The sequence below is a fragment of the Scyliorhinus torazame genome, chromosome 13 (genome assembly GCF_047496885.1).
Source record: "Scyliorhinus torazame isolate Kashiwa2021f chromosome 13, sScyTor2.1, whole genome shotgun sequence".
Taxonomy (NCBI): Eukaryota; Metazoa; Chordata; class Chondrichthyes; order Carcharhiniformes; family Scyliorhinidae; genus Scyliorhinus; species Scyliorhinus torazame.
In genome coordinates, this window is record NC_092719.1 from 78,606,045 (window position 1) to 78,631,679 (window position 25,635).

Sequence of the window (25,635 nt, forward strand, 5' to 3'; positions counted from 1 at the left end):
AGTAAACCCATCCCAATTGAGATTTGGTTGTTAAAGGATGCCCAAGAACAAAAAAAATAATAATATTGGGAAGGTGCGAACACTAGCTCGCCAGCAGAGTCAAGCACAGTGCAGAGTGCATTGGAAGGAAGATGGCAGGGAAAGCACACCGGATGGGGCTGCTCCCATTACACTGGCAGAGAGGATGGTGGCTGAATTCGAACGGCAGTTCAGCAACACTTTGAATGGCAAGGGAGGGAGATGCTAGAGATACTCAAGCAGTCGATGGAAGACTCACTGGCCGAGAAGCAGTCCGGGAGCATGGTGAGGTGTTGGAAGCACTGTTGAGGCAGTGACCAGCTTGCTTCACAAGAAGCAGAGTTGCTGAAGGTCGAGGACAGGAATAAGAGCCTGGAAAGTAGTCGTGGCGGCAGACAAGGTTCATGGGGCTGCCCGAATACTTTGCGATGATGTTAAGGAAGCTGTTGGGGGACAACATCCCCCCCCCGCCCTTGGAAGTTGGATAGGGCCCATCTGTCATTCCAGACAAAAGCACAGGTGAATGAGCCAAGAGCTGTGATACAGGTACCAGATAAAGAGGTGCCGAGATGGGCTAAGCATAATTGCGAGGGGAGGTGGGATGGCAGTGGTATTCAAATGTACCAGGATGTCATGGTGGAGCTGGCAAGAAGGCATGTGGCCTTCATCAGGCCAAAGGCAACACTTGAGTGCGCCTTTTGGAGTGGGCTACCTGCCAAAGTGGAGAGTCACAACTCCAGGGATCACTTCTTTGAGATGGCAGAGGCATTCATGAAGGCTTTGGACTAAACGGAGAATAGGAGATGTGGGAATTGTTATTGTTGGGATGGGTATGTTTGGGGACATTATGCTAATGGGGGGGGGGGGGGTCAGAGAAGTTTGGGCTGTCGCAGTCAGAGAATTTGCAGGTTTATTTTTCTGGTGCCCCTTACACCCTCTGTACATAGTAATTGTCAATTGAAAGTATGTTTGTGGGATTGTTCTCTTTGCTTTGGTTGCTTCTCCTTTTCTTGAGGTTACATGAGTTTGTGAGGGTATATGGAAGCGGGGGGGGGGGGGGGGGGGGTTTAGGAATTGCTGGGGTGGAGTGAGAGGGAAGATTTGATACTTGTGGACGGGGTGGGGGGGCTTGATTTTCCTTTGTCCACTGGGGAATGGGGACTCTGGCACCACCTTGCTAGCAAATTGCAGTAGTTAGTGAACGGGACGAGGAAAGAGAGAAGAGAGAAATGTGCCGTGGCCTGCTGGGCTCATTTAGGCAGATTTCAGCGTGCTGAGGTGGTGTGAATTTTGTTTTTGGGGGGGGGGGGGGGGGGGGTGGGGTTGGGTTCATGTAGGGAGTCAGGGAAATACTCAGGTAATCCAGTGGTGGTTGCTATCAAAAGATGGGACACAATTTCAGCAGCACCGGAGTGTCAAAATTGGCACCGATTTGTATTAACCATATGTTTGAGAGCTGGCAAGATTAGATGCTAAGTTTAGAGGCTGGGAGGTGAAAGGAATGGGGGATTGGTTTCTGGGAGGGACGATTCACGAGTTCAGAGGAGCGGTCAAAGATGTTTGGGCTCCCGCAGTCAGAGAATTTGCAGGTCTGAGACTTTCCGAAGAGGTCTTCATCTTTTCCAGTAGTGCCGCCATCGTTGCTGTTGAAGAGGGTTCCGTTTCTCACGGGGAGAAAGGATACTGCATCCCGGGAGGAGATTAAGACCAAGTAGGAGGAGGAGGGGGGTGGGGGAAAAGAGATAGAGAGGTGCAAGAAAAGATGTGGTGTGAAGCCCTGCGAAGAGCGAATGCTACTTTGTCCTGTGCAAGATTTGGGCTTATACAGGTACACTGGGTGCATTTAACAAAATCTAGGATGAGTCGGCTATTTGAGGGAGTGGAGGATGAGTGCCAGTGCGGTGGGAGACGCCCAGCAAACCATGTGCATTTATTCTGATTATGTCTTGAGTGAGAGATTTGGGTCTCCTTCTTCAGCACCATGTTGATGACCCTATAAATTGAATTGGAGCCCAGTGCCTTAAGGGCCATATTTGGGGTGTCTGACCTGCTGGAGATGCAGGTGTAGAGACGGATATCTTAGCCTTGCTGATTGCTTGCAGGCGGGATCTGTTGGACCGGAGGTCAGCTCAGCTTCTCCACCTAATTACTTACTATGGCTGGGAGACCTTGGGAGTTTTTAATACCTGGAGAAAATTAAGTACACCACAAGGGGTGCAATTGAGGGGTTCCATTCCACAAGATGGCTGCCATTTATTCTATACTTTAAAGAGCTCATCACCATCAGCTGTTGGGAGAGGGGGAGGGGTGTTATCATTTTTTGGAGCTTGTTTTCCTGTTTTATCATTTTGTACTTCAAATGTTTCCTTATGGCAGGCAGTGATGTGGTATTATCACTGGACTAGTAATCAGAGACCAGGTTCACATCCCACCATGGCAGATGGTGAAATTTAACAATAAATATCTGGAATTTTAAAAAGTCCAATGATGAAACACCATGGATTGTAAAAACCCATCTTGTTCACTTATGTTTTTCAGGGAAGGAAATCTAAACATAATCTGGTTGACTGAAATGATATCTAGATCAGTGTGGGGCAGAAAGGGAACGTTTAGTGGTAATAGTGCATCAGCAAATTAAAGCATTTGTGAGATGAATAGGTTGTATGCCACTATAGATGTGTGGTTGGGAGGATTCAAGTATCAAATCAAATGTCTCATGGAAGAATAAAAATGCTAAACCCAACCCAACTTAAAAGTTGATTCCATCCCAGAGCCTTACATAAAAGCGAAATACTGCAGATCAGAAATAACAAAAATGCTGGATAGACTCAGCAGGTCTGGTAGCATCTGAGGAGTGGAAAACCTTCCTAACCTTTCTACTGATGCTGCAAGATCTGCTCAGAACATCCAGCATTTTCGGTTTTGTTCCAACAGAAACTGTTCCGATGACATGAATTTAACCCCACTCCCCCATCACTCAGTCAAGTGTTTAGTTCTCTAATCTTGATGCTATGCCAATTTGTCTGTGGCTCTGATAAAAATCAGAGATTAGGAATTAGTCTGTAATATTGGTAGACCTGACCCACCATTGCTTATGGGTCATAATGGTTGGATTCCCTCAGCTTTTGATCAAGATAAATCTGAGTGGTCTGCAATTAAAATGCACTTTTTAGGGGTCCAGAATCAAATGAAGTGGTTTGCAGTAATACTCAAGCATTCTGGGAGGTTATAATTAAAAAAGGAGTGTAAAAGAAAGTTCTGGACTGCATCTGCACTGTGCTTGCAATTAGATTTGCTCCCTTGGTCAGTTATTACTGGATTATGGTTAAGGGAGTTTGAAGTCATTTTTCATTGGTTAAAATGTGGAATTCTACAACAATCTAGTCTACAAATCAAGCAAGTTAAATGGTTACTTAAATAGATTAAAGAGGGAATGGAGAGTCAACAAGTGTGTGGAATTAGACCAAGTGGCTCACAAAGGAAACAATCTCAGAACTGATGGGTTGAATGGTCTGGTTCTAGGTGTGTGATTCTGCTAAATTCATGCCAAAGATAACATTTATGACTGTTGTTATGCAGTTATTGGGATCAGAGTATAAAATTATATTAACTAGTAAACTGCCACAGTATTTCAGAAAATCTTTAGTTGAGTTTCCATATAAAATTAATACAAGAACCTACCTACTGCTTCATCATCCAGTAGATCAATCCAGTCACTTGCGCCATTTGCTAAAATAGCCAGTGTGGAGTTTGAAGAAGACGCTGCAGATTTCAAAGCAGAAGTGATTGCAAAAGCACCTGTGCACAGCTCAAAGGCAGGGGATGTTGATGTTGAATCTATACTTCCATTTTCCTTCAAATGTGCATTGCTGATCTTGGATAGTGAAGGACTTTGTGAATTTGAACTGCTGGCAGCCAAACTTTCCGAACTGGATCTTGCTCTTTTCATTGCTGGAGAAAAGGGAGAGCTGGTAACGGAAGGGGAATGACAATGCGTGACAACGCAGCAGCTTGTTTTAACAGGAGAAGCACTGGAATCTCTTGACTTAGAAAATAATTTTGACTCTGCAGCAGATTGTTTTGATGGTAATTGCAAGAATCTTTTGGCAGTAGAAGCTTTTGCAGCGTTTACTCTTTTTGACTTTGGACTTGGGGAAGATTTATTTTGCTTTGGTTTTAAACACACAGGACTCTTCAGCAAGAAGCAGGAAGGATAGGCTTTGCTGTCTTCTACAGATAGTCTTTTGACACGTTTTTCAGGTGTCTGAGTTGCAGTACTATTTGTCATTACAAGGTGCCTCTTTGGTGGAGTACTGGTCTGTGCAACCTAAAACACCAAAGCTCAAGTGAAAAACACATAAGTATTAATAACATCACAATGTTTGCGTGTGACGGTATGGCAAATAGTAACTGCAAATCCAAGAGCTAATTCACCCACAACCTGAAGTTACAGAAACCGTCCCAAAACTAATGCTCAAGGTATTACAGTTTTAAAATGATTCAATTTACAAAATAGCCAAGGTGGCACAAAAGTCTTGTTCTCATACTTTGTACATCCCACACAGGACAACAATTTGCACCATGACCTCCACTCATGTACAGTGCAGGACAAACTAAATTCTGCTAATGGCAGTGGAGCTCCATCTAGTGCTGAAACCAAGAACTGGAGTTTAATTCAATAACAAAGGGAAATGTCAAAACTAAGTGGATGAGGGAGGTTATTTAATGGAATCAGGTGGAGAGGGCAGGTGGCACAATGGAAAAAGGAAAAGTTACGGGCCATGGTATCTAACCACCATGATTGAATCCAGTGTTTCCTTTAGCTATCTACCCAGACGAATATAGTAGCCAGTAGCCTGGTGAAATATTTCTCAAACAGGGGTCTGCAAAATAGAGAGTGGACAGTCAAGGTTTGGAAAGAGTTGGCACCAAAGTGCAGTTGCCAGTGCAGTGGGCTGGCTGGCTTTCCTCCCAAGCAGGGCAGGAAGATTGCAAGGCAGATCTGTAGTTACCAAAGCTGACATTGAGCACCAGGGCATCATTTAGATGTGAACGTCTTTGATTATCAAACCAATTTGAATAGGAGGAGAGAAATACTGGCCCAGCTCGGATTCCAAACTGCCAACTTAAAAGATCCAAAAGCTTGGAGATATAGACCAGCAGGTCATTCGCAGAGGAGAGACTGTGCTCCCTTTCTCACCGTCCACCCCTTCACCAATCTGGCCAGTGGCTCAATTGCCAGGGCAGCAGGGACAGAGACCCGTCGCATGCCCCTTTGCAGCTGGAAATATTCAGAGCTGGTGGTGTTTGTCCGCACGCTTGCCATGGGAACACTGACCAGTAGTTCATCCATGAGGTGAATACTGGCCCAAACCATTCAAGCACCTCCATTCTACTCACCTCTGGCGTTCCCTCCCCAGGTGGGGGCATAATCACATTCAACAGGTGTCAGCTATTCGCCGTTAGCACTTGACAAACCTGGTCTGATCTTCCACAATCACTTCTGGCAAGCGGTTTTCCAGTCACCTTACCATAGCTTTTGCGTCAGTGTTCAGGAGTGAGATGGGCATGTCTTTTGTGGGATCAGTGAAATCGAGGTTGATGCCAGTGTGGATGGCAGGACTCCCCCTTGATATCTCCTGCAGGTGCAGGACCAGTGCTGCAATCGTGAACCCGTCTGGTCCCTTCGTTGACTGCATGGAATTAATGCATTCTATGATTTCTTCCAGGCAGAGTAGTGCTTCCTTTCCTCTCCCACGATTGGTATGTCCAGCCCTTCAAGTCGATCAGTTGCTGCCTAGCCGCCCTTTCCTTCCCGTTTCTTAAACACCGTTTACACTATTTCCCTCCTGATCACCGCATTCAGGACCACCCAGTACAGAGGGTTGTTGCAGGTTACATACCCAGGTTGGCAAGGAAGGCTGTGTCTAGCCAGTCTCCAACATCACATCCATATAGTGTGGTGTGTGGTCGGAGATTCGAGTATCCTGCCCTACCACCCCTGGAAGCACCAACTTCCCCACTACGAAGTCTATGTGGGAATATGTTTTGTGTACATGGGAGAAGCTTCTTGCCACGTTAAATTCCGCCTGGCACCTGGTCAGGTCCACTCCAATGTCCTGGTGCAAGCAAATGATGTCCTTGCCACTTGCACAACCGTGCGTTCTTCGCCCACCTCAGAATCCGTTAGGATCTGGAATCTCTGGAGCCTTACTATCATTGCCTGTGCTGGTTCTTCTGACTTGGGTCAGAGCGGTCTGTGGGCCTCGTCTACTTCCGGGGGCTTGGTGAAGCCATCCTCCATGACCAGCTTTTAGAGCATCAGTATCACAAATTCTGTTGGGTTCCTCCCTCTGTTAGCCCGGCGATCCGTAGGTTCTGTCAGCAGGACCCGTTTTCCTGGTCGTCTACCTTCGCCTTCAGTACCTTCTGGGTCATCACCAACCTTGCCATCTCGGCTCGGAGTGAGGCAGTCCACTCCCCCTGGTCTGTGGCCGCCTTTTACAGATCCTGAACCGTTGCCTCCTAGGCCCTCAGACAGGAGCAACGCAGCCTCCACTGCTGAACTCATTGCTGCCAACTATCGGCTGTGCCAGCTCCATCATTGGCTGGGCCGGCGTTGATGATGCTGTTGGGTCCGTCATGCTTGGTTCTGGGCCACTCCATGAGATGCCATGTTCTGGGGTAAAGGTTTTCCTCTCTCTGCTTTTACTGTTTTTGCAGCCTGGTTGCTGGCATCCTGGTCAGTTAAATAATAGACGGGGGTTAAGCTGGGCAATGTTTTGCACTTTTGGTGCCCGCTTGACAGGGTTAAAAAAGGTCCAAACAAGTTTCTAGGAGAGCCACCTTCCGTGCGACTGCTCAGCCCATGGCCACCGCTGGACGTCGTAATGGAGATACTTAATCTATGGGGTGTGACTGCCTCAGGTCACCCTTCTCCCTGAAGTGTAGTGTCTGACGTTGGACTCCAGCTCATCAACTGTGCCAAAATTCCTCAAGCTACAAACATGCTTACTGCAGATGTGGTCATGGCAGCTTGCACATCATGCAGTCCTCATATCCCCTCCAAACTTCCTGCCCCTTCAATACCCCCCATTTATTGATCCCTCCACATTCTTCCAATTTTATACACCTCAAATCAGGTCCATCCCATCCCTTCACCCTTCTCTGCTCCCAGAAAAACCCCCAGTCTAGATGGCTAGCAGATATGCTCCAGCCCAGGTAACATTCTGGCAAATCTCCTCTGCACCTGCTCGTGCAATCACTTCCTTTCTGTAGTGTGACAACCAGCACCTGCTCTAGAGCAATCACTTTCTTTCTGTAGTGTGGCGACCAGAGCAGCACAGTACCCAAAATATGGTCTAACCAGCATTTTAGACAATTGTCAAAACAGTTGCAGCACAGAAACAAGCCATTTTGTCGTGCTATTGTTTATGCACCATTGAATCTTCATTTAACCAACACAAAGTCCTTTCTCCATGCACATCCTGCATCCCTTAAATGAATCTGTCCTATTTTCCTCAATTACTCCTTCATAGAGTCAGGAGACCATTCGGCTCAGAGTCTGCACCGGCCCCCATTCGGCCCAGAGTCTGCACCGCCCTTGGAAAGAGCACCCCCCCCCCCCGCCAATCCCTGTAACCCCACCTAAATCTTTTTTGGACACGAGGGGCAATTTAGCATGGCCAATCAACCTAACCTGCACATCTTTGTTCATGGTAAACTCGTAAAATACATTTCTCTTGGAAGTTCCTATTGGATGTATGATTCTTATTTATGACACCTAGTTCCGATCTCTTCGGCCCAAGTAATATAATTGTTCTATAAAACTTTGATCTTAAAGACTGCCATCAACTCTGGTCTCTTTTCCACGAGAGAGGTGTGGTCTGTTCAGTCTTTGATAGTTATAACCTCAGTACTGGCGTTCTCCTAGTAAACTATTTTTCATCTTTGCCAATTACTTAACACCCATGGAAACCAGGCTGTGCATATGTATGGTCAAACCAAAGTTCATAAGATACAGGACCAGAATTAGGCCATTTTGCCCATTGGGTCTGCTCTGCCATTTGCTCATAGCTGATCTCATTCTGGCCTCAACTCCACTGTCCTCCATAAATCTTCAACCCATTATCAATTAAAGATCTGTAACTCCTCAAATTTACTCAGTCTCAGCACCCATTGCACGGGGGGGGGGGAAGAGAGAATTGATACAAAATCTGGCATCAGTAAAACAGGAGGTAGCTTAAATGATCTATATTTGGTTCGTTAAACATTATAAATAAAGTATAGATTTAAGTGGGCTTAATTTAGCATCTCTTACTTCTCACACCCTCAGAACATATGCGCTTGATTTGCTGGTCCTCACCCACACTAGTCTGCCATCCCTGAAAGAACCCACTCATCCTCGCTAGAGTAATGTGAACCACCTTAAGCTGTATCAAACTCATCCTCACAGACAAGGAGGTTGAATTTGACACCAACTTCTGGGGGCATTATGTAGGGGGAAGATGTGGTGGCTTTTGCTAGGGTACTGTTCTTTTAGTCCTGTTGCTTAGTTTCAATTATATTTCCATTTAAAAATCCACTTGTTTAATGGAATACGGCAAAATGCCCAGAAAACCTAGGGGGGGGGGGGGGGGGGGGGGGGGGAAATCTGAAAGCAGAGGTTCTCAATTGAATCAGAAGGCCTCTTGGGACAGGCGTTTCATTCAGGCTTTGAGAATAAGGCCCAGAATGCAGCAATTTTAATCAATAAAAGGGTTTGGTTTTCTGCCGCTATGATCGTGGCTGACCCGAGGGTCTTTAATCATTGAATTTACAATGCAGGAGGCCATTTGGCCCATCGAATCTGCATCGGCTCTTGGAAAGAGTAGCCTACCTAAGCCCATACTTCCACCCCATCACTGTAATCCAACCTAACCCTTTGGACACTAAGGGGTAATTTAGCATGGCCAATCCACCTAAACTGCACATTTCTTGGACTGTGGGAGGAAACCAGGGCACCTGGAGGAAACCCATGCAGACATGGGGAGAAAGTGCAAACTCCACAGTCACCAGAGACCAGAATTGAACCCGGGACCCTGGAGCTATGAGGCAGCAGTGCTAACCATTGTGCCGGTATCTCAGTGGGCCTGGTTAATGTCTATCCCAAGCTGACTGGAGAGTCAGGAGTTATTCACCACAGAATGCCATGATAACATCCAACCAGCAATAGAGTGGGAAAGACTTTGCTTCAGCGCTAAACTTGGAGATTTGTCTACATGCAATTCTGAAGTTATTACAATCGGTAGCCATAAACGAAATACAGATGTACCCAAAAAGCAGTGGAAAACAGGTGAGCACTTCAATGCAGTGTCAGCACACAAGAATATATCAAAAAGTCATTGATAGTTTTGCTCATCACAAAAGTAAAGGAAAAAGATATGACAGGACAAGTAAAGGAAAACAAAAATGACAGGAATCCAGAGATCGAGGTTAAGGAGACAAAATCTTGGTAAAGAAAAATAAAAGCAAAGCAGAAAGTGTGCAAAATAGTACGAAACACCCCTTATGAGGCGGTCAGATTCAGGTACACCCGACAGAATGAAAACGCAAAAAGAATCCGAAAAAAGCGTATGCACTCCTGCCTCAAAAGGAACGTGGTTCGCCAACACCAGAAAATAAGCGATTGGATGAAAACACCAGTCAAAGGGAGAGAATGGCAAAATGCTGGACAGCATGCCTGCATTTTCTACGTCACACTGTCAACAAAAGTGAGGTTTTTCCGAAGAAAAATGATATCCTCGTTTGACTTGGATGTTAGAAACTTTACATTAACAAATAAACATACACATGCACAACAGGAGGTTCGTTAGAACAAAAAGCAAAGCATGCTGCATGTACAATTAAAAGGCTGTAATTTCCTCCCCATACACTAAAGGGAATCAATGACCAGCATAGCATTGGACAGGGAATATTGTTGGGAGAAATCGTCTCAGATGTTAGGAAGGTGGGTTACTTGAGGAAACCCAGGAGCATGCACAGGCTCCAAGTAAACTGGGGCTGATTTTCCGGAAGCGGGAGAGAGAGAGAGAGAGAGAGAGAGAGAGAGAGAGAGAGAGAGAGGGAGGTGTTTAAACTTGCCCCCAGGTTCCAGCGGCCTTCATTTTCGGGAGCAGGAGAGAGAGAGGGAGCCGGAGCGCAGCTTGGGAATCAGGTAGGTGCTTAAGTGTTTGATTGTGACCTCTATTTAAGTTGGGTGGTTGCTAAACCCGAGACACTACACTTGTAGTGTCTCCCACCTTTACACCTCCTCTAACCTAAGGGGGTGAGTGAATATCAGGTAAGCTCTCCCTTTTATTTTATCCGCAAGTAATAGCTTCAGATTTTCGGCGGGAGCAGTGGCCAGGGGTCTGTCGGGAAGGTAAGTAGCTGGGAGAAATTTAACTCTTTGTGGGTTGGTAAGTATTGTGATTGGTAAGCAAAATCTTTATTCTTTTCACTTATTCATTATTTGATATTATATTTGTAATCAGTTACGGTAAAGTGTAAAAATGGCAGGAGATCCCAGACCAGTGTTATGCTCCTCGTGCTCAATATGGGAGTTCAGGGACGCGGCCGATGCTCCGGACTCCTCCATGTGCGGGAAGTGTGTCCAGCTGCAGCTCCCGTTAGACCGCATGACAGCTCTGGAGCTGCGGATGGATTCAATTTGGAGCATCCGCGATGCTGAGGTCGTGGATAGCATGTTCAGTGAGTTGGTCACACCGCAGATTAGGGTTGGTGAGGGAGACAGGGAATGGGTGACCAAAAGGCAGAGAAAGAGCAGGAAGTTGGTGCAGGTGTCCCCTGCGCTCATCTCCCTCCAAAACAGGTATACCGTTTTGGATACTGTTGGGGGAGATGACTCACCAAAGGAAGACAGTAGTAGCCAGGCTCATGGCACCGTGGCTGGCTCTGCTGCATAGAAGGGCGGGAAAAAGACTGGCAGGGCTATAGTCATAGGGGATTCAATCGTAAGGGGAGTAGACAGGCGTTTCTGTGGTCGAAAACGAGACTCCCGTATGGTATGTTGCCTCCCGGGTGCACGGGTCAGGGATGTCTCAGATCGGCTGCAGGACATACTGAAGGGGGGGGGTGAACAGCCAGTTGTCGTGGTGCATATAGGCACCAACGATATAGGTAAAAAACGGGATGAGGTCCTACAATCAGAATTTAGGGAGTTAGGAGTTAAGTTAAAAAGTAGGACCTCAAAAAGGTAGTAATCTCAGGGTTGCTACCAGTGCCACGAGACAGTCAGAGTAGAAATTCAAGAATAGTCAGAATGAATACATGGCTTGAGAGATGGTGCAGGAGCGAGGGGGGGTTCAGATTTTTGGGACATTGGAACCAGTTCTGGGTGTGGTGGGACCATTACAAATCGGATGGTCTACACCTGGACAGGACTGGAACCAATGTCCTAGGGGGTGCTTTTGCTAACACTGTTGGGGAGGTTTTAAACTAATGTGGCAGGGGGGGTGGGAACCAAATTAGGAAGTTAGAGGTCAGTAAAGAGGCAGCAACTAAAGCCAGTAAGGTACTAGATAATAAACACAATGTGACTAAGGGGAAGAGTAGACAGGGAAGAGATGAAGAACGCAAAGGGACAGGTGGTCTGAGATGCATTTGTTTCAATGCGAGAAGTGTAGCAGGTAAGGCAGATGAACTTAGGGCTTGGATTAGTACCTGGGAATATGATGTTATTGGTATTACGGAGACTAGGTTGAGGGAAGGGCAAGACTGGCAACTAAATATCCCAGGGTATAGATGCTTCAGGAGGGATAGAGAGGGAGGTAAAAGGGGTGGAGGAGTTGCATTACTGGTCAGAGATGATATCACAGCTGTGATTAAGGAGAGCACGATGGAGGATTCAAGCACTGAGGCAATATGGGTAGAGCTAAGAAATAGGAAGGGTGCACTAACATTGTTGGGACTTTACTACAGGCCTCCCAAAAGCGAGCATGAAGTAGAGGTACAAATATGTAGACAGATTATAGAAAAATGTAGGAGCAACAGGGTGGTTGTGATGGGAGATTTTAACTTCCCCAACATTGAATGGGACTCATGTAGTGTTAGATGCGTAGATGGAGCAGAATTTGTAAGGAGCATCCAGAAGAGTTTTTTTGAAGAGCAGGATGTAAATAGTCCAACTTGGGAAGGGGCCATACTGGACCTGGTATTGGGGAATGATCCCGGCCAGGTGGTTAAAGTTTCAGTCGGTGATTACTTTGGGAATAGCGATCACAATTCCGTAAGTTTTAGAATACTCATGGACAAAGAAAGGAGTGGTCCTAAAGAAAGAGTGCTAAATTGGGGAAAGGCCAAGTCTAACAAAATTCGACAGGAGCTAGGGAATGTGGATTGGGAGCAGCTCTTTAAGGGTAAATCCCCATTTGAAATGTGGGAGTCTTTTAAGGAAAGGTTGATTAGAGTGCAGGGCAGACATGCCCTGTGAAAATGAGGGAACACAATGGCAAGATTAGGGAACCATGGATGACGGGTGGACTAGCCAAGATGAAAAAGGAAGCATACATAAGATCTAGGCGACTTAAATCTGATGAAGTTTTGCAGGAATATCGGGAAAGTAGGACAAATCTCAAACGCGCAATAAAGAGGGCTAAAAGGGATCATGAAATATGTTTGGCTAACAGGGTTAAGGAAAATCCCAAAGCCTTTTTTTCGTATCTCAGGAGCAAGAGGGTAACTAGAGAAAGGATTGGCCCACTCAAAGACAAAAGAGGGAATTTATGCGTGGAGTCAGAGGAAATGGGTGAGATTCTTAATGAGTACTTTGCATCGGTATTCACCAGAGAGGGACATGACGGATGTTGAGGCTAAGGATGGATGTTTAAATACTCTAGGTCAAGTCGGCATAAGGAAGGGGGAAGTTTTGGGTATTCTAAAAGGCATTAAGGTGGACAAGTCCCCAGGTCCGGATGGGATCTACTCCAGGTTACTGAGGAAAAAGGGAGAAGAAATAGCTGGGGCCTCAACAGATATCTTTGCAACATCCTTGAGCACGGGTGAGGTCGCGGAGGACTGGAGAATTGCTAATGTTGTCCCTTTGTTTAAGAAGGGTAGCAGGGATAATCCAGGGAATTATAGATCTGTGAGCTTGACGTCAGTGGTCGGCAAATTGTTGGAGAAGATACTGAGGGATAGGATCTATTCACATTTGGAAGAAAATAGACTCATCAGTGATAGGCAGCATGGTTTTGTGCTGGGAACGTCATGTCTTACAAACCTAATAGAATTCTTTGAGGAAGTGACAACGTTAATTGATGAGGGAAGGGCTGTAGATGTCATACATGGACTTCAGTAAGGCGTTTAGAGCATAGAACATAGAAAAATACAGCACAGAACAGGCCCTTCGGCCCACAATGTTGTGCCGAACCTTTGTCCTAGATTAATCACAGATTATCATTGAATTCACAGTGCAGAAGGAGGCCATTCGGCCCATTGAGTCTGCACCGCCTCTTGGAAAGAGCACCCTACCCAAAAAGTCAACACCTCCACCCAACACCAAGGGCAATTTTGGACACTAAGGGCAATTTATCATGGCCAATCCACCTAACCTGCACATCTTTGGACTGTGGGAGGAAACCGGAGTACCCGGAGGAAACCCACGCAGACACGGGGAGGATGTGCAGACTCTGCACAGACAGTGACCCAAGCCAGAATCGAACCTGGGACCCTGGAGCTGTGAAGCAATTGTGCTATCCACAATGCTACCGTGCTGCCCTTGAGAACAAATAAATCTACATATATGATTTTACCGGAATCCATGTACCTATCCAATAGCTGCTTGAAGGTCCCTAATGTTTCCGACTCAACTACTTCCACAGGCAGTGCATTCCATGCCCCCACTACTCTCTGGGTAAAGAACCTACCTCTGACATCCCCCCTATATCTTCCACCATTCACCTTAAATTTATGTCCCCTTGTAATGGTTTGTTCCACCCGGGGGAAAAGTCTCTGACTGTCTACTCTATCTATTCCCCTGATCATCTTATAAACCTCTATCAAGTCGCCCCTCATCCTTCTCCATTCTAATGAGAAAAGGCCTAGCACCCTCAACCTTTCCTCGTAAGACCTACTCTCCAGTAACTTGATAAAGTTTCCCATGGCAGGTTGATGGAAAAAGTGAAGTCGTATGGGGTTCAGGGTGTACAGGCTAGATGGATAAAGGACTGGCTGGGCAACAGGAGACAGAGAGTAGTGGTGGAAGGGAGTGTCTCAAAATAGAGAAAGGTGACTAGTGGTGTTCCACAGGAATCCGTGCTCGGGCCACTGTTGTTTGTGATTATACATCAATGATCTGGACGAAGGTATAGGTGGTTTGATTAGCAAGTTTGCAGATGATACTAAGATTGGTGGAGTTGCAGATAGCGAGGAGGACTGTCAGAGAATACAGCAAAATATAAATAGATTGGAGAGTTGGGCAGAGAAATGGCAGATGGAGTTCAATCCAGGCAAATGCGAGGTGATGCATTTTGGAAGATCCAATTCAAGAGCGGACTATACGGTCAATGGAAGAGTCCTGGGGAAAATTGATGTACAAAGATATCTGGTCCATTGTACCCTGAAGGTGGCAACGCAGGTCGATAAAGTGGTCAAGAAGGCATACAGCATGCTTGCCTTCATCGGACGGGGTATGGAGTACAAGAGTCGGCAGGTCATGTTACAGTTGTATAGGACTTTGGTTAGGCCACATTTGGAATACTGCGTGCAGTTCGCCACATTACCAGAAGGATGTGGATGCTTTAGAGAGGGTGCAGAGGAGGTTCACCAGGATGTTGCCTGGTATGGAGGGTGCTAGCTATGAAGAAAGGTGGAGTAGATTAGGATTGTTTTCGTTGGCAAGACGGAGGTTGAGGGGGGACCTTGATTGAGGTCTACAAAATTGAGAGGTATGGACAGGGTGGATAGCAACAAGCTTTTTCCAAGAGTGGGGGTGTCAATTACAAGGGGTCACGATTTCAAGGTGAGAGGGGGGAAAGTTTAAGGGAGATGTGCGTGGAAAGTTTTTTTTTTTTTTTTTTTAAAACGCAGAGAGTGGTGGGTGCCTGAAACGCTTTGCCAGCCATCATTTAAGATGCATCTAGACAGATATATGTATATGAACGGGCGGGGAACAGAGGGAAGTAGATCCTTGGATAATAGGTGACAGGTTTAGATAAAGGATCTGGATCGGTGCAGGCTGGGAGGGCCGAAGGGCCCGTTCCTGTGCTGTAATTTTTGTTCTTTGACTGCAGGCTCGAGTACACAAAGGAAGGCAAAGGCTCCCCATGCACTCAGTCTGCCTGGAAGAGGGCCGACTCAAAGTACGTGGTGGCCCTCTACACCAGGTCTAACTTCACCATGGCTGCTGACAGAGTGAGCAGGGGAGCTGGTACCAGGCACTGCACCAACCTCTACAAGAGTAAGGAGATTGTCCTGCAAGCGAATAAGACTGGGTTGTGGGGTGAGACTCACACACACACACACAGGTAGAACGTGCAGACTCCACACAGACAATGACCTTGGGCTGGAATCGAACCCGCGTCCTCGGTGCCGCGAGGCAGTAGTGCTAACCACTGCTCTACCATGCTGCCCTCCAGAGTTCAATTCTGACCTTGGATGACGTGTGTGGAGTTTGCACTTTCTCCCAGTGTCTGCGTGGCTTTCCTCCCAGTCCAAAGATGTGCAGGTTTAGGTGGAGAGGGGGAGTGGTCTTAGGTAGGGTCAGTACAGAATTGCACTGTAGGGATTCTATGGGGTATAACGAAGGTGTTTGATTCCTGGATAAGAGAAAAGTTCCGGGGATAAAATGGGCCAATATGTTAGCCAAAAAAAAAAAAAAAAAATTCTCACTGGAATGTCTTTAAATCTCATTTCCAATACGAAGATTATGTTTCCTCCGGCTGAGAGTTGGCCAACAGCTGATACTTATACCGAGGGGAAACGTCTTCAAACAGTTTAGAATCTTCCACCCCAGTAAATATATTAAGAACAAAATTTTCAGGAACTAGGGGATAAGGCAGGAATGGAGTTGACAGATGTTCTTCCATTATCTTGCTGAATGGCAGAGCAACCTTGAGCAAAAATGCCCAATTCCATTTCTTAGGACTGTCATAGCGATTATGTTCTCCCTTAAATCTAATGTACGAGTTGAGCAGACCTGGTTTTGTGATCTATTAATAGAAGCTTGACACCATTCAGGACAAAGCAGCCTACATAATTGGCATCCTTTTCATAAACATTCACGTCCTCCACCAATGCTAAATAGCATTTACAAGACACACTGCAGAAACTCAGGCTTATTTGACAGCACCTTTCAAACCCACAACCACTACCAACTAGGACAGCAGACACATGGGAACACCACTACCTGGAAGTTCCCCTCAGTCACACACCAGCCTGACTTGGAAGATACATCACCGTTCCATCACTGTTGCTGGGTCAAAATCCTGGAACTCCCTCCTTAACAGCACTGTGGGTGCATCTACACCACATGGACTGCAGCGGTTCAAGGCAGCAGCTCACCAACACCAGAGGGCAATTTGGGATGAGTAGTAAATACTGGCCCAGCTAGCAAAGCCCACATCCCTGGAATGAAGAACTGGCTGTAGCTCATTATACAGGACAACAAAGAAGTTACAAAAAGTAGTAACCTCCTTAAACCCTGCCATGCTCCAGCCATACACTTGTCACGAGACCACATATTCCGCTCCCACTGCCCTTTAAATCAAACTGCCGATTCCAGAGGCTCGGAACTACCATTGCTCAAAAATGCACTTCTTGCCCTCGCCTTTGTAAATGACCAATCCAACCTTCCCTTTTCTCTGAAGTCATTTGAACATCGTCCCAATTCAGAACTAGCTTTCTTGCATGCAAACAGTGAATTGCAATCAGCTTTTCCTACCTGCCTCAGCCCAATAAACTGTCCTCAAAATCCAAATTACAGTCCAACATTTACAACCAATCTGTTCCATCTCTGCAGCCTTTGACACAGCCAACCACCACACTGCAGCTCAATAGCCCTCGCTTAGTTGCTGTATTAACCAGTCAGAAAGACCAAAGGGAAAAGCCTTCCCTTCCAACTACACAAATTAACATCTACCACCATCACAGGTAGAGCTAGAATACCTCCAATATTCAGACTGTACAAGCCAAGATTCCCACTCAATATCTTCTGCATCACAAGCTAACTCTGTCCTACCCAATGTGCTGATGGTGTCCCCCACGGATCCTGGCCGTCTCCATGCGTCTCCCCCACAGATGCCCTGGCTGCCTCCATGTTCCACTATTCTAATGTTCTAACCAAACTGTCATTCACCCTGCATAAAGAACAGACTAGACCAGGATATAAAACCTACACCACAGATCACCCAAATGCTGAACTACAGAGTCCTACTCACTGGGAAAGGTGGCGCCTCTCTGCGAACTCTCAGATACTCTTCTTACATCTCCCAAAACTCACCAACCTTTCTCTTTTATGCTACACTGTATTTTATGTTTGCCCTATTATGTATTTTCTTTTAATGTACAGAATGATCTGTTTGGGCTGCACGCAGAGCAGTACTTTTCACTGTACCTCAGTATATAACAATTAAACCAATCCAATCCTTGCTGACCCCTCCGCAATTTGAAGGAGCTTCGAGGGTGTGAATTGTAACTTTTTTTGGCTCCTCTCCATCTATCCCCAACCTACTCCGGTTTAGAACATCCTTCCCTAGAGTTGTTCCCCCAAAGCATCATAACTCTTTGCAACTTGTACTTTAAGGCCACCAACACATGCAAATTGTTTAAAACAGATTGGAAAGTTTAAGGAAATACAAAGAAAGTGTTGCTGGGGAAGAAAAAGCAGGACTTTACCGTCTCCAAGGCAGAAGCCAAGAGCAGGGGAGCCACCGCAAGTGGTGATTGTGGAGAGGAGCCAAGAACGAGGAAATGGTGGGCCCGGTTTTAGGTGAAATTAAAGGGGACAGAATTGATATGGAACAGTAGAGGGGAAGAGGCACAAGCCTCCGAACATGGAATGTGGTGTGCGGGGGCTGAACAGACCAGTGAAGAGATCTTGTGTCTTTGCGCACTTGAGCTTTCTGCAGTAGACACACCTCCAAGTGAGGGATCAGGTTAGGTTGATGAAGGGATGGGTGGTAAGGTGTTTTCTGTTGAGTAAAAAGACAGGGTTTGCAAGTGCGAAGGAAGTGGGACCTGGGTGGGAGATACATGATAGTGAGCAGGGTATTGGAGGGGACGCCGGTGGTGCTAGTGAATATATATACACACGTACCAAATTGGGACATGGGCTTCATGAAGGGGTTGCTGGGAGGGACTTGGCCACACAAACAGTTGATCATGGGAGGGGACTTTAATTGTGTGCTGGAGCGGAGGTTGGACAGGACGAGCTCCAGGTCAATGGGAAGGCTGCAGGTGGCAAAGGAGCCTGGAGGGTTTATGGAAAGGATGGATATGGTAGACCCGTGGGGATTCAAGAACCCAGCGAGAGGGAGTACTCCGCGCACGTGTACAAAGTATACTCCAGACTCAACTTTTTTAATAATAGCTCGTCACAGGTAGGCTTCAATGAAGTTACTGTGAAAAGCCCCTAGTCACCACATTCCAGCGCCTGTTCGGGGAGGCAGATACAGGAATTTAACCCGCGCTGCTGGCCTTGTTCTGCATTACAAGCCAGCGGTTTAGCCCACTGTGCTAAACGAGCCCCTGGTAAGCCGTAAGGCGTTTGTGGGGGTGGAATAGGCGGGAATCGTAATTTTGGACCATGTGCCTTACTGGCTGGTAGTTCGACTTAGCTTGAGGCAGGAACAGAGGCCGGGATGGAGGCTAGACTCAGTCTGAGCTGTTAGCGGACAGGGGGTTCTGCGATAAGGTGCGGTCAGTGATTAAGAACTATGTGGAGTTGAACCAAAAAGTGTGGAGATTTGGCGGTGGATTATCTTGTTCAAGGCACACGAAGATAGGAAGGAGTATGGACAATTATTGGATGCGATAGTCAAGGTGGACAGGGAATATACAAAAAGGACCTCACCATGGAGGGTTTGGCGAAGAAAAATAAGTTACAGGGGTAGTTGGGCAGCTAGACGGCAAGGGGGTGCAGTATGAACATAGAGAGAAGCCAATCCACATGCTACCCATCAGCTAGAGAGGCAGGCCACGTCCAGAGAAATCCTGAGGGTACGGGCAGGGAAGGGGGAGGTAGTCTCAAAGCCAGGGAGGATAAATGAGGCATTCATAAGAACATAACATAAGAACTAGGAGCAGGAGTAGGCCATCTGGCCCCTCGAGCCTGCTCCACCATTCAATGAGATCATGGCTGATCTTTTGTGGACTCAGCTCCACTTTCCGGCCCGAACACCATAACCCTTAATCCCTTTATTCTTCAAAAAACTATCGATCTTTATCTTAAAAACATTTAATGAATGAGCCTCAACTGCTTCACTGGGCAAGGAATTCCATAGATTCACAACCCTTTGGGTGAAGAAGTTCCTCCTAAACTCAGTCCTAAATCTACTTCCCCTTATTTTGAGGCTATGCCCCCTAGTTCTGCTTTCACCCGCCAGTGGAAACAACCTGCCCGCATCTATCCTATCTATTCCCTTCATAATCTTATATGTTTCTATAAGATCCCCCCTCATCCTTCTAAATTCCTAAATTCCAACGAGTACAGTCCCAGTCTACTCAACCTCTCCTCGTAATCCAACCCCTTCAGCTCTGGGATTAACCTAGTGAATCTCCTCTGCACACCCTCCAGTGCCAGTACGTCCTTTCTCAAGTAAGGAGACCAAAACTGAACACAATACTCCAGGTGTGGCCTCACTAACACCTTATACAATTGCAGCAGAACCTCCCTAGTTTTAAACTCCATCCCTCTAGCAATTAAGGACAAAATTCCATTTGCCTTCTTAATCACCTGTTGCACCCGAAAACCAACTTTTTGCGACTCATGCACTAGCACACCCAGGTCTCTCTGCACAGCAGCATGTTGTAATATTTTATCATTTAAATAATAATCCCTTTTGCGGTTATTCCTACCAAAATGGATAACCTCACATTTGTCAACATTGTATTCCATCTGCCAGACCCTAGCCCATTCACTTAGCCTATCCAAATCCCTCTGCAGACTTCCACTTTTTGCTTTCAGGGAGCATGGGGAGGATAAATGAGGCAGTCAAGGGGCATGGGAAATAATATTGGGTCGATCCGGGGGGGGGGGGTGAGGATAAAGGGCATTTTTTGGATGGGTTGGAATTCCTACGGTTGAAAGCGAGGAGGCAGGCGGTAGAGGAGCCTTTAGGGATGAAGTCGGGGAAGGCCCCGAGGCCAGGCGGTTACTTGGCTGAGATTTATAAGGAGTTTGCGGCAGAGTTGGCACCACATTTACTGGGGGTGTTTAGCGAGGTGCTGGAGAAGGGGGAGCTGCTGGAGAAAAAAAAAAAAAAAAAAAAAATCACACAGCAACAATCACGCTAATTCCAAAGAAAGGGGAGGACCCAATAAGAGTGTGGGTCATAAAGGCCAATATCACACTTGAATACAGACATGAAATTAGTGGTGGGGAGGATAGAATGATGCTTTCCTGGTGGTTGCAGAGAATCAAACAGGCTTCGTGAAGGGTAGGCAACTCAAAGAGGCTATCGAATGTGATCATGACCCTGTCGAGAGGATGGGAACCAGAGGAAGTGGTGTCTATGGACGCAGAAGGTTTTGAGTGGCAGTGCCTGTTTGAGGTTCTGGGAAGGTTTGGGCTGAAGTTTGTGGCATGTGCGAGTCTGCTGTACGTGGTTCCGGTGGTACGTGTTCGGACCAAGAGGAGCCCACAGAGTCCACTAACACCGCAGCTGTTTGCGCTAGCGAGGTCAGAGTGGCAGGGGTTTAGGAGGGGGGAGTTGGGAGCACCGGGTGTTGTTGTATGTGGACGACCTACTGTACATGCCATACCCACTGCAGGGTATGGGGAGAATTATGGGCTCGGGGCTCTCTCGGGTTAGAAGTTGAACGTGGGGAAAAAGTGAGGTGTTTCCGGTGAACGAGTCGCGTCGGGGAGCTACTTTAGGGGTGTTGCCCTTTAGGGTAGCCAGAGATAGGTATCTGGGGATCCAGGTGACAGGGGAGTGGGCAACATTGCACAAGTGGAGCTTAACAAAGTTGGTGGAGAAGAACTTTAGGAGGTGGGATATGCTGGCAGGGCGGGTCCAAGTGATGAAAACGAAAGTCTTGCCAAGGTTCCTATCTGTATTCCAGACACTCCTGATCTTTATTCCGAAGGCCTTTTTCCAGAAGCTGGAGGCGGTAAAGGTGCCACGGATAAAGAGGGCCATGCTACATAGGCAGAAAGGAGGGTTGGCATCGAACCTGCTGCAATACTGCTGGGCAGCGAATGTGAAGAAAGGGAGACAGTGGTGGAAAGGAATGAGGTCGGCATTGGGGGGGGGGGGGAAAAAGAGAAAAGAGAAGTGAGAGGGGAGGAGAAAAAAAAAAAGTCCTGTGGGAGGTCCAGCCTGAGGGCAATGGTGACGGCAGTGCTACCACTGGCACAGAGGATATATACAGAGAGCATGGTTGTCGAGTCCATGATAAAGGTGCGGAACCAGCTTCCGAAAGGTGTGGAAAGGGTTTCCCAGTCTGCCAAAGTATGCCCTATTAGAACAGTTGCTGTTTCTGGATGTAGAAGGAGGGGCTAGGATTGGGCACAAATATGGGTGGCTGGAAGGGTGGGAGGAGAGAAAAGTGCAAATGGGAGGAGTGGGGGGGGGGGGGGAAGAGGAGGGAGGAACAAAAGATAGGTTGGGGAGTGTGGAGTGAGGCACTGCACAGGGCGAATTCAATCTCAAGTGTAATGATGAGTTTGATACAGTTTAAGGTGGTACATGTGACTTGGGCAAGGATGAGGTTCTTCCAGGGGGTAGGACGAGTGCACGAAGTGTGGGCATGGACCAGAAAATCGCGTGCACATGTTCTGTGGCTGCGAGACGATGGAGCAGTACTGGCCGGGAGTGTTCATGACGCCAGCAAAGATTGTAGGGGTAGAGGCCAGGCGCTATGGTGCTGATTTTTGGGGTATCGTAAATGCTGGAGCTGATGGAGGGGAGGAAGATCATGTCATTGCCTTCGCCTCTCTGGTAGCCCAAAGAATTTTGCTGGAATAGCGGTCGACAACACTGCTGGTGGTGGCAGCCTGGCTGGGGGACCTGTACGACTTTCTCTGGATGGAGAAGATTAAGTCTGAGTTGAGGGATTCATAGGAGGACTTTGAGACACGGTGGGGATTATTCACAACCACGTTTGAGGAATTGTTTGTCACCAGGGGGAAAGAGGGAGACCTGTACAGATTGTAAAATTGTGATTCGGGGAGAATGTTCCCCAGATTATTATGTTTTTGCAATTTTGAATATGTTTGGAATAAAATACATTGTTTTTTAAAAACACAAGATGCTCGACTCATTCAAAATAGTCCCAACTTTCCGAAACTCAATCTAAGTTTAGCAGACAGGTAACTGCTGGCCATTAAAAGTCAGGAAGTAGTTAATTGCTATCATTGGCAATGCACATCTATACATCTTCAGCAGTGGCCTAAATAGTCCATTATTATATGAATTCACAAGTTCCAGAATATGTTTTTGTTTGACATTGACATTAGCATCTCCCCATTGAATGTTTATATATGCAGGTGGCCTGCTCCTGCATCACATCCAATATCCCTCGAAGCTTCCTGGAATGAAACAGTGTGAGCACTAGTTTGAAGAATCAAACTTGTCCTAATGTCAGGAGGGAAGCAGAGTTAGGTTTGATGGTACAAGATGAAAGGCCAACTCACAGATCTGGGCTTTCTCCCTTCATTAGTAATTCGCCTATCCCGAAATGCAGTCTCCACTTGATATGGTTTATTGTTCTTCTTGGAAAAAACAGGGCTTAAAACAAAAGAGGGAAGTGAGAGATATTTATGATACAAAGAAATGTATAGATGTTTCATTCTGAAGTGATGGTTGAAAAGGTGGCTATTTTAACGACCTGACTTCTGTACCTGGGTGTCTCAGGAATTTCAAGTTCTGACTCATCGGAATCCATCTCAAATAAATATCCTTTGTTCAGGGGACCAGGGCTGAGGTATTTTGGCTCCTCACAAGATTGATTTTCTTCCAGTCCATCCCAAGTCTGATCCATGATGTCTTGCTTATTTTAATGGTGTTTTAAAATTAAAACCTACAGGTAATCCACTCAAATTGGAACACAACGTATTTTAGAACGCAACCGTAAAACTGATTCCAATGCAATCCTCAGGATCTGCATTAAAAAAAGATGAAAATTATTATAAGATGGTAGCAAACTTTTATCTCCATATATTGACATTCACCATTTGATAAAGAAAGAGTACAATAGGAAGGTTGTCCTTCACTGCTGGTTTGTTCGAGGATGTCTTGCTGCATTCGAGGACCAGCATTGCAGATTTCAGACCAACCAGATCCAACACAAAACTTCTGGGATTCTTCAAGATGAGAGCATCTGAGGCATCATAGTTTCCAGTAAATGCTGGATTCAGGCAGACTTAAAACTAGAATGAAATCCCAGTCTAGCTCACACAAAACGGAGCCAGATTCCATTTCTTGTAACACTGCAGCACTATATTACTGTGCCTTTCCATGTAAAAGTGGAGTTATTTGAACAAGTGCTGCCACTAAACTTCCGTTCTGCTTCAAGTCAAACAGCTAACAGATTTCAAAGAAATATCGTAATACATTTGTACTGAAATTCTAATACGCTGTTTGCTGAGGGAATTTTAAAAAATGGATGCAATGGCAAGTAATCTTACAAAACCCTACAAGTTCTAAGTTTTTAAAAACACAAATCAGATTTGTCATTGTCAATTGATTAACAATTAGATTTAGTCAAGATGCTGCCTTGGGCAATTAACATAGTCATCATTTGTTTTTGATTTTAAAAGGATAGTAGATACTTTGGGTCTGGTTCTATCAAAAAAAAAGGAAAATATTACCACTATTAGGAGGTCTTTAAAATTATGAAAGAGTTGAAGAGGACAGATATAGAGACATTTCCTACTAAACGGAGAACCTAAAATCAGGAATCATAATTACAAAGCAATTATTAATAAATCCAAGAAAAGAAAATGCTTTACAGAGTGGAAATACACAAACGGCTTAGATTCATCCAACAGAAAGTTAGAAATGTACATAATTTTTTTTTATTTTTTAAATCTAGTCAGTCCCAAATGACCATAAAAAAGGTATGCTTGAAAGGCAGAGCCCAGTACAGTTTTATTTAACCCAATGGAATGTTTCTTACAGCATAGACTGGTGCAGTGTTTACTTCATCAGAATTCACAAAATGGCAGGTAGCCACAAGCAATACAAAAAAATGCCAATTTTCATACATCTTGTGCAGTAAACCCATTGTTTAGTTGGCACGGCCTAATCTGTTCAAGAACAGCGATCTCTGGCACCCTGGCTAATAGAGACTGCCCTCAACCAGTCACATTGTTGCAGAAAATCTTGTACGTGTGGCTACATGTTAACAATTGCAAAATATAATTAAGTATTTAGGAAAATTGGAGGCAGCACAAACACTATCTATTTTTAAATCGATCTGTTTGCAACAGCTCTTGAAATGAAGTTACTTTAATATTTCCAGACATTCAAATCAATTATGAAAGCGGGGCAGGGGTCCTCTACAGCTGTAGCCTCCCAAAAGCCATTTCTTTGAATTACTTCAATCCTGCACATTTTGCTTCTCATAATTCCACCGGTGGCAGCAACTTTAAATTGACATTTCCTCCATAAAATGTCTTTAAAGTGTCTTAAAACTTACACCAAGCCGCTACCAATTGATTTAATGAACCTTCTGTCAAATTGGCAGCTAATAAAGCACTAGGAGAGGTTTAACTATATGAATTAAAGTCCAGGCGCTGTAGAAGTTACAAGTTGGTGCTGTGGCTCACCAAGCTGGCCTGGGAGGGAGAGCTGCAATGAAGCGACCCTGAGGCGGCAGCAAGCCCCCGGGGCCCAGACCCGCTTCAGGACACCGCCCATTCTTCTGCCCGGTTAATCAAAGCGCGTAACGGAGAAAGCAGCGGGCCCAACCTAAGCGTCTCCTCCACCGGATACAGGCTCCCCTCCAGCCCAGGCTACACTTACCCGAACTGAACAAACAACCGCCGACACTACAGCCGGGCTCTGAGAAACTGACGCCGTCGCACAGAAAAGAGCGCCGGTTCTCTGCGCAAACTCACTGGCCTGCTGCTGGCCGCCTCTCTCCTTTCAGGCAAACCGCTGCCCCGCCCCCATTTCTCGCTCACAGCGGCGGAGGGGAAGTTTTGTTCACCACTTCCGGCTCGCTGGAGGGGACGGTTAGTATCTCGCGCGGTTATGACGCGCTCCAATTTGAAAGGACCAGGTCGCACCATACGGGTCGCTCAACGCACTGGCCATTGAATACATTGGTCACTCATCTCAACATGGTCAAAGTCGTGTTGGGTGCTCTGCTATACAGACGAACCAACACGGTTGCAGATGGTACAACTCTGTTTTATTACTATCAATAACAACATTGGTAAACTTATGACTGTGGCTCGTTCATTAACCT

The 25,635-nt window shown here is 46.1% G+C and overlaps 1 protein-coding gene across 5 annotated transcripts in view; it reads right to left on the reverse strand.

Moving 5' to 3' along the window:
- LOC140388134 (uncharacterized) overlaps positions 1-25,309 on the reverse strand; it is a 65,896-nt gene extending 40,587 nt beyond the window's left edge. Inside the window, exons 1-4 of one of the 5 annotated variants that reach the window (XM_072471830.1) lie at positions 25,188-25,309; positions 23,063-23,322; positions 22,856-22,949; positions 3,700-4,345 (exon numbers count right to left, since the gene is read on the reverse strand). In XM_072471830.1, the coding sequence (XP_072327931.1) occupies positions 3,700-4,345; positions 22,856-22,949; positions 23,063-23,202 (880 nt within the window). In that variant the 5' untranslated portion in view covers positions 23,203-23,322; positions 25,188-25,309. Of the gene's footprint in view, positions 1-3,699; positions 4,360-22,855; positions 22,950-23,062; positions 23,323-24,991; positions 25,153-25,187 lie in introns of those variants that run through there. The other 4 variants (XM_072471832.1, XM_072471831.1, XM_072471835.1 and 1 more) reach the window with 4 other exon arrangements.
- Positions 25,310-25,635: the final 326 nt, after the last annotated feature.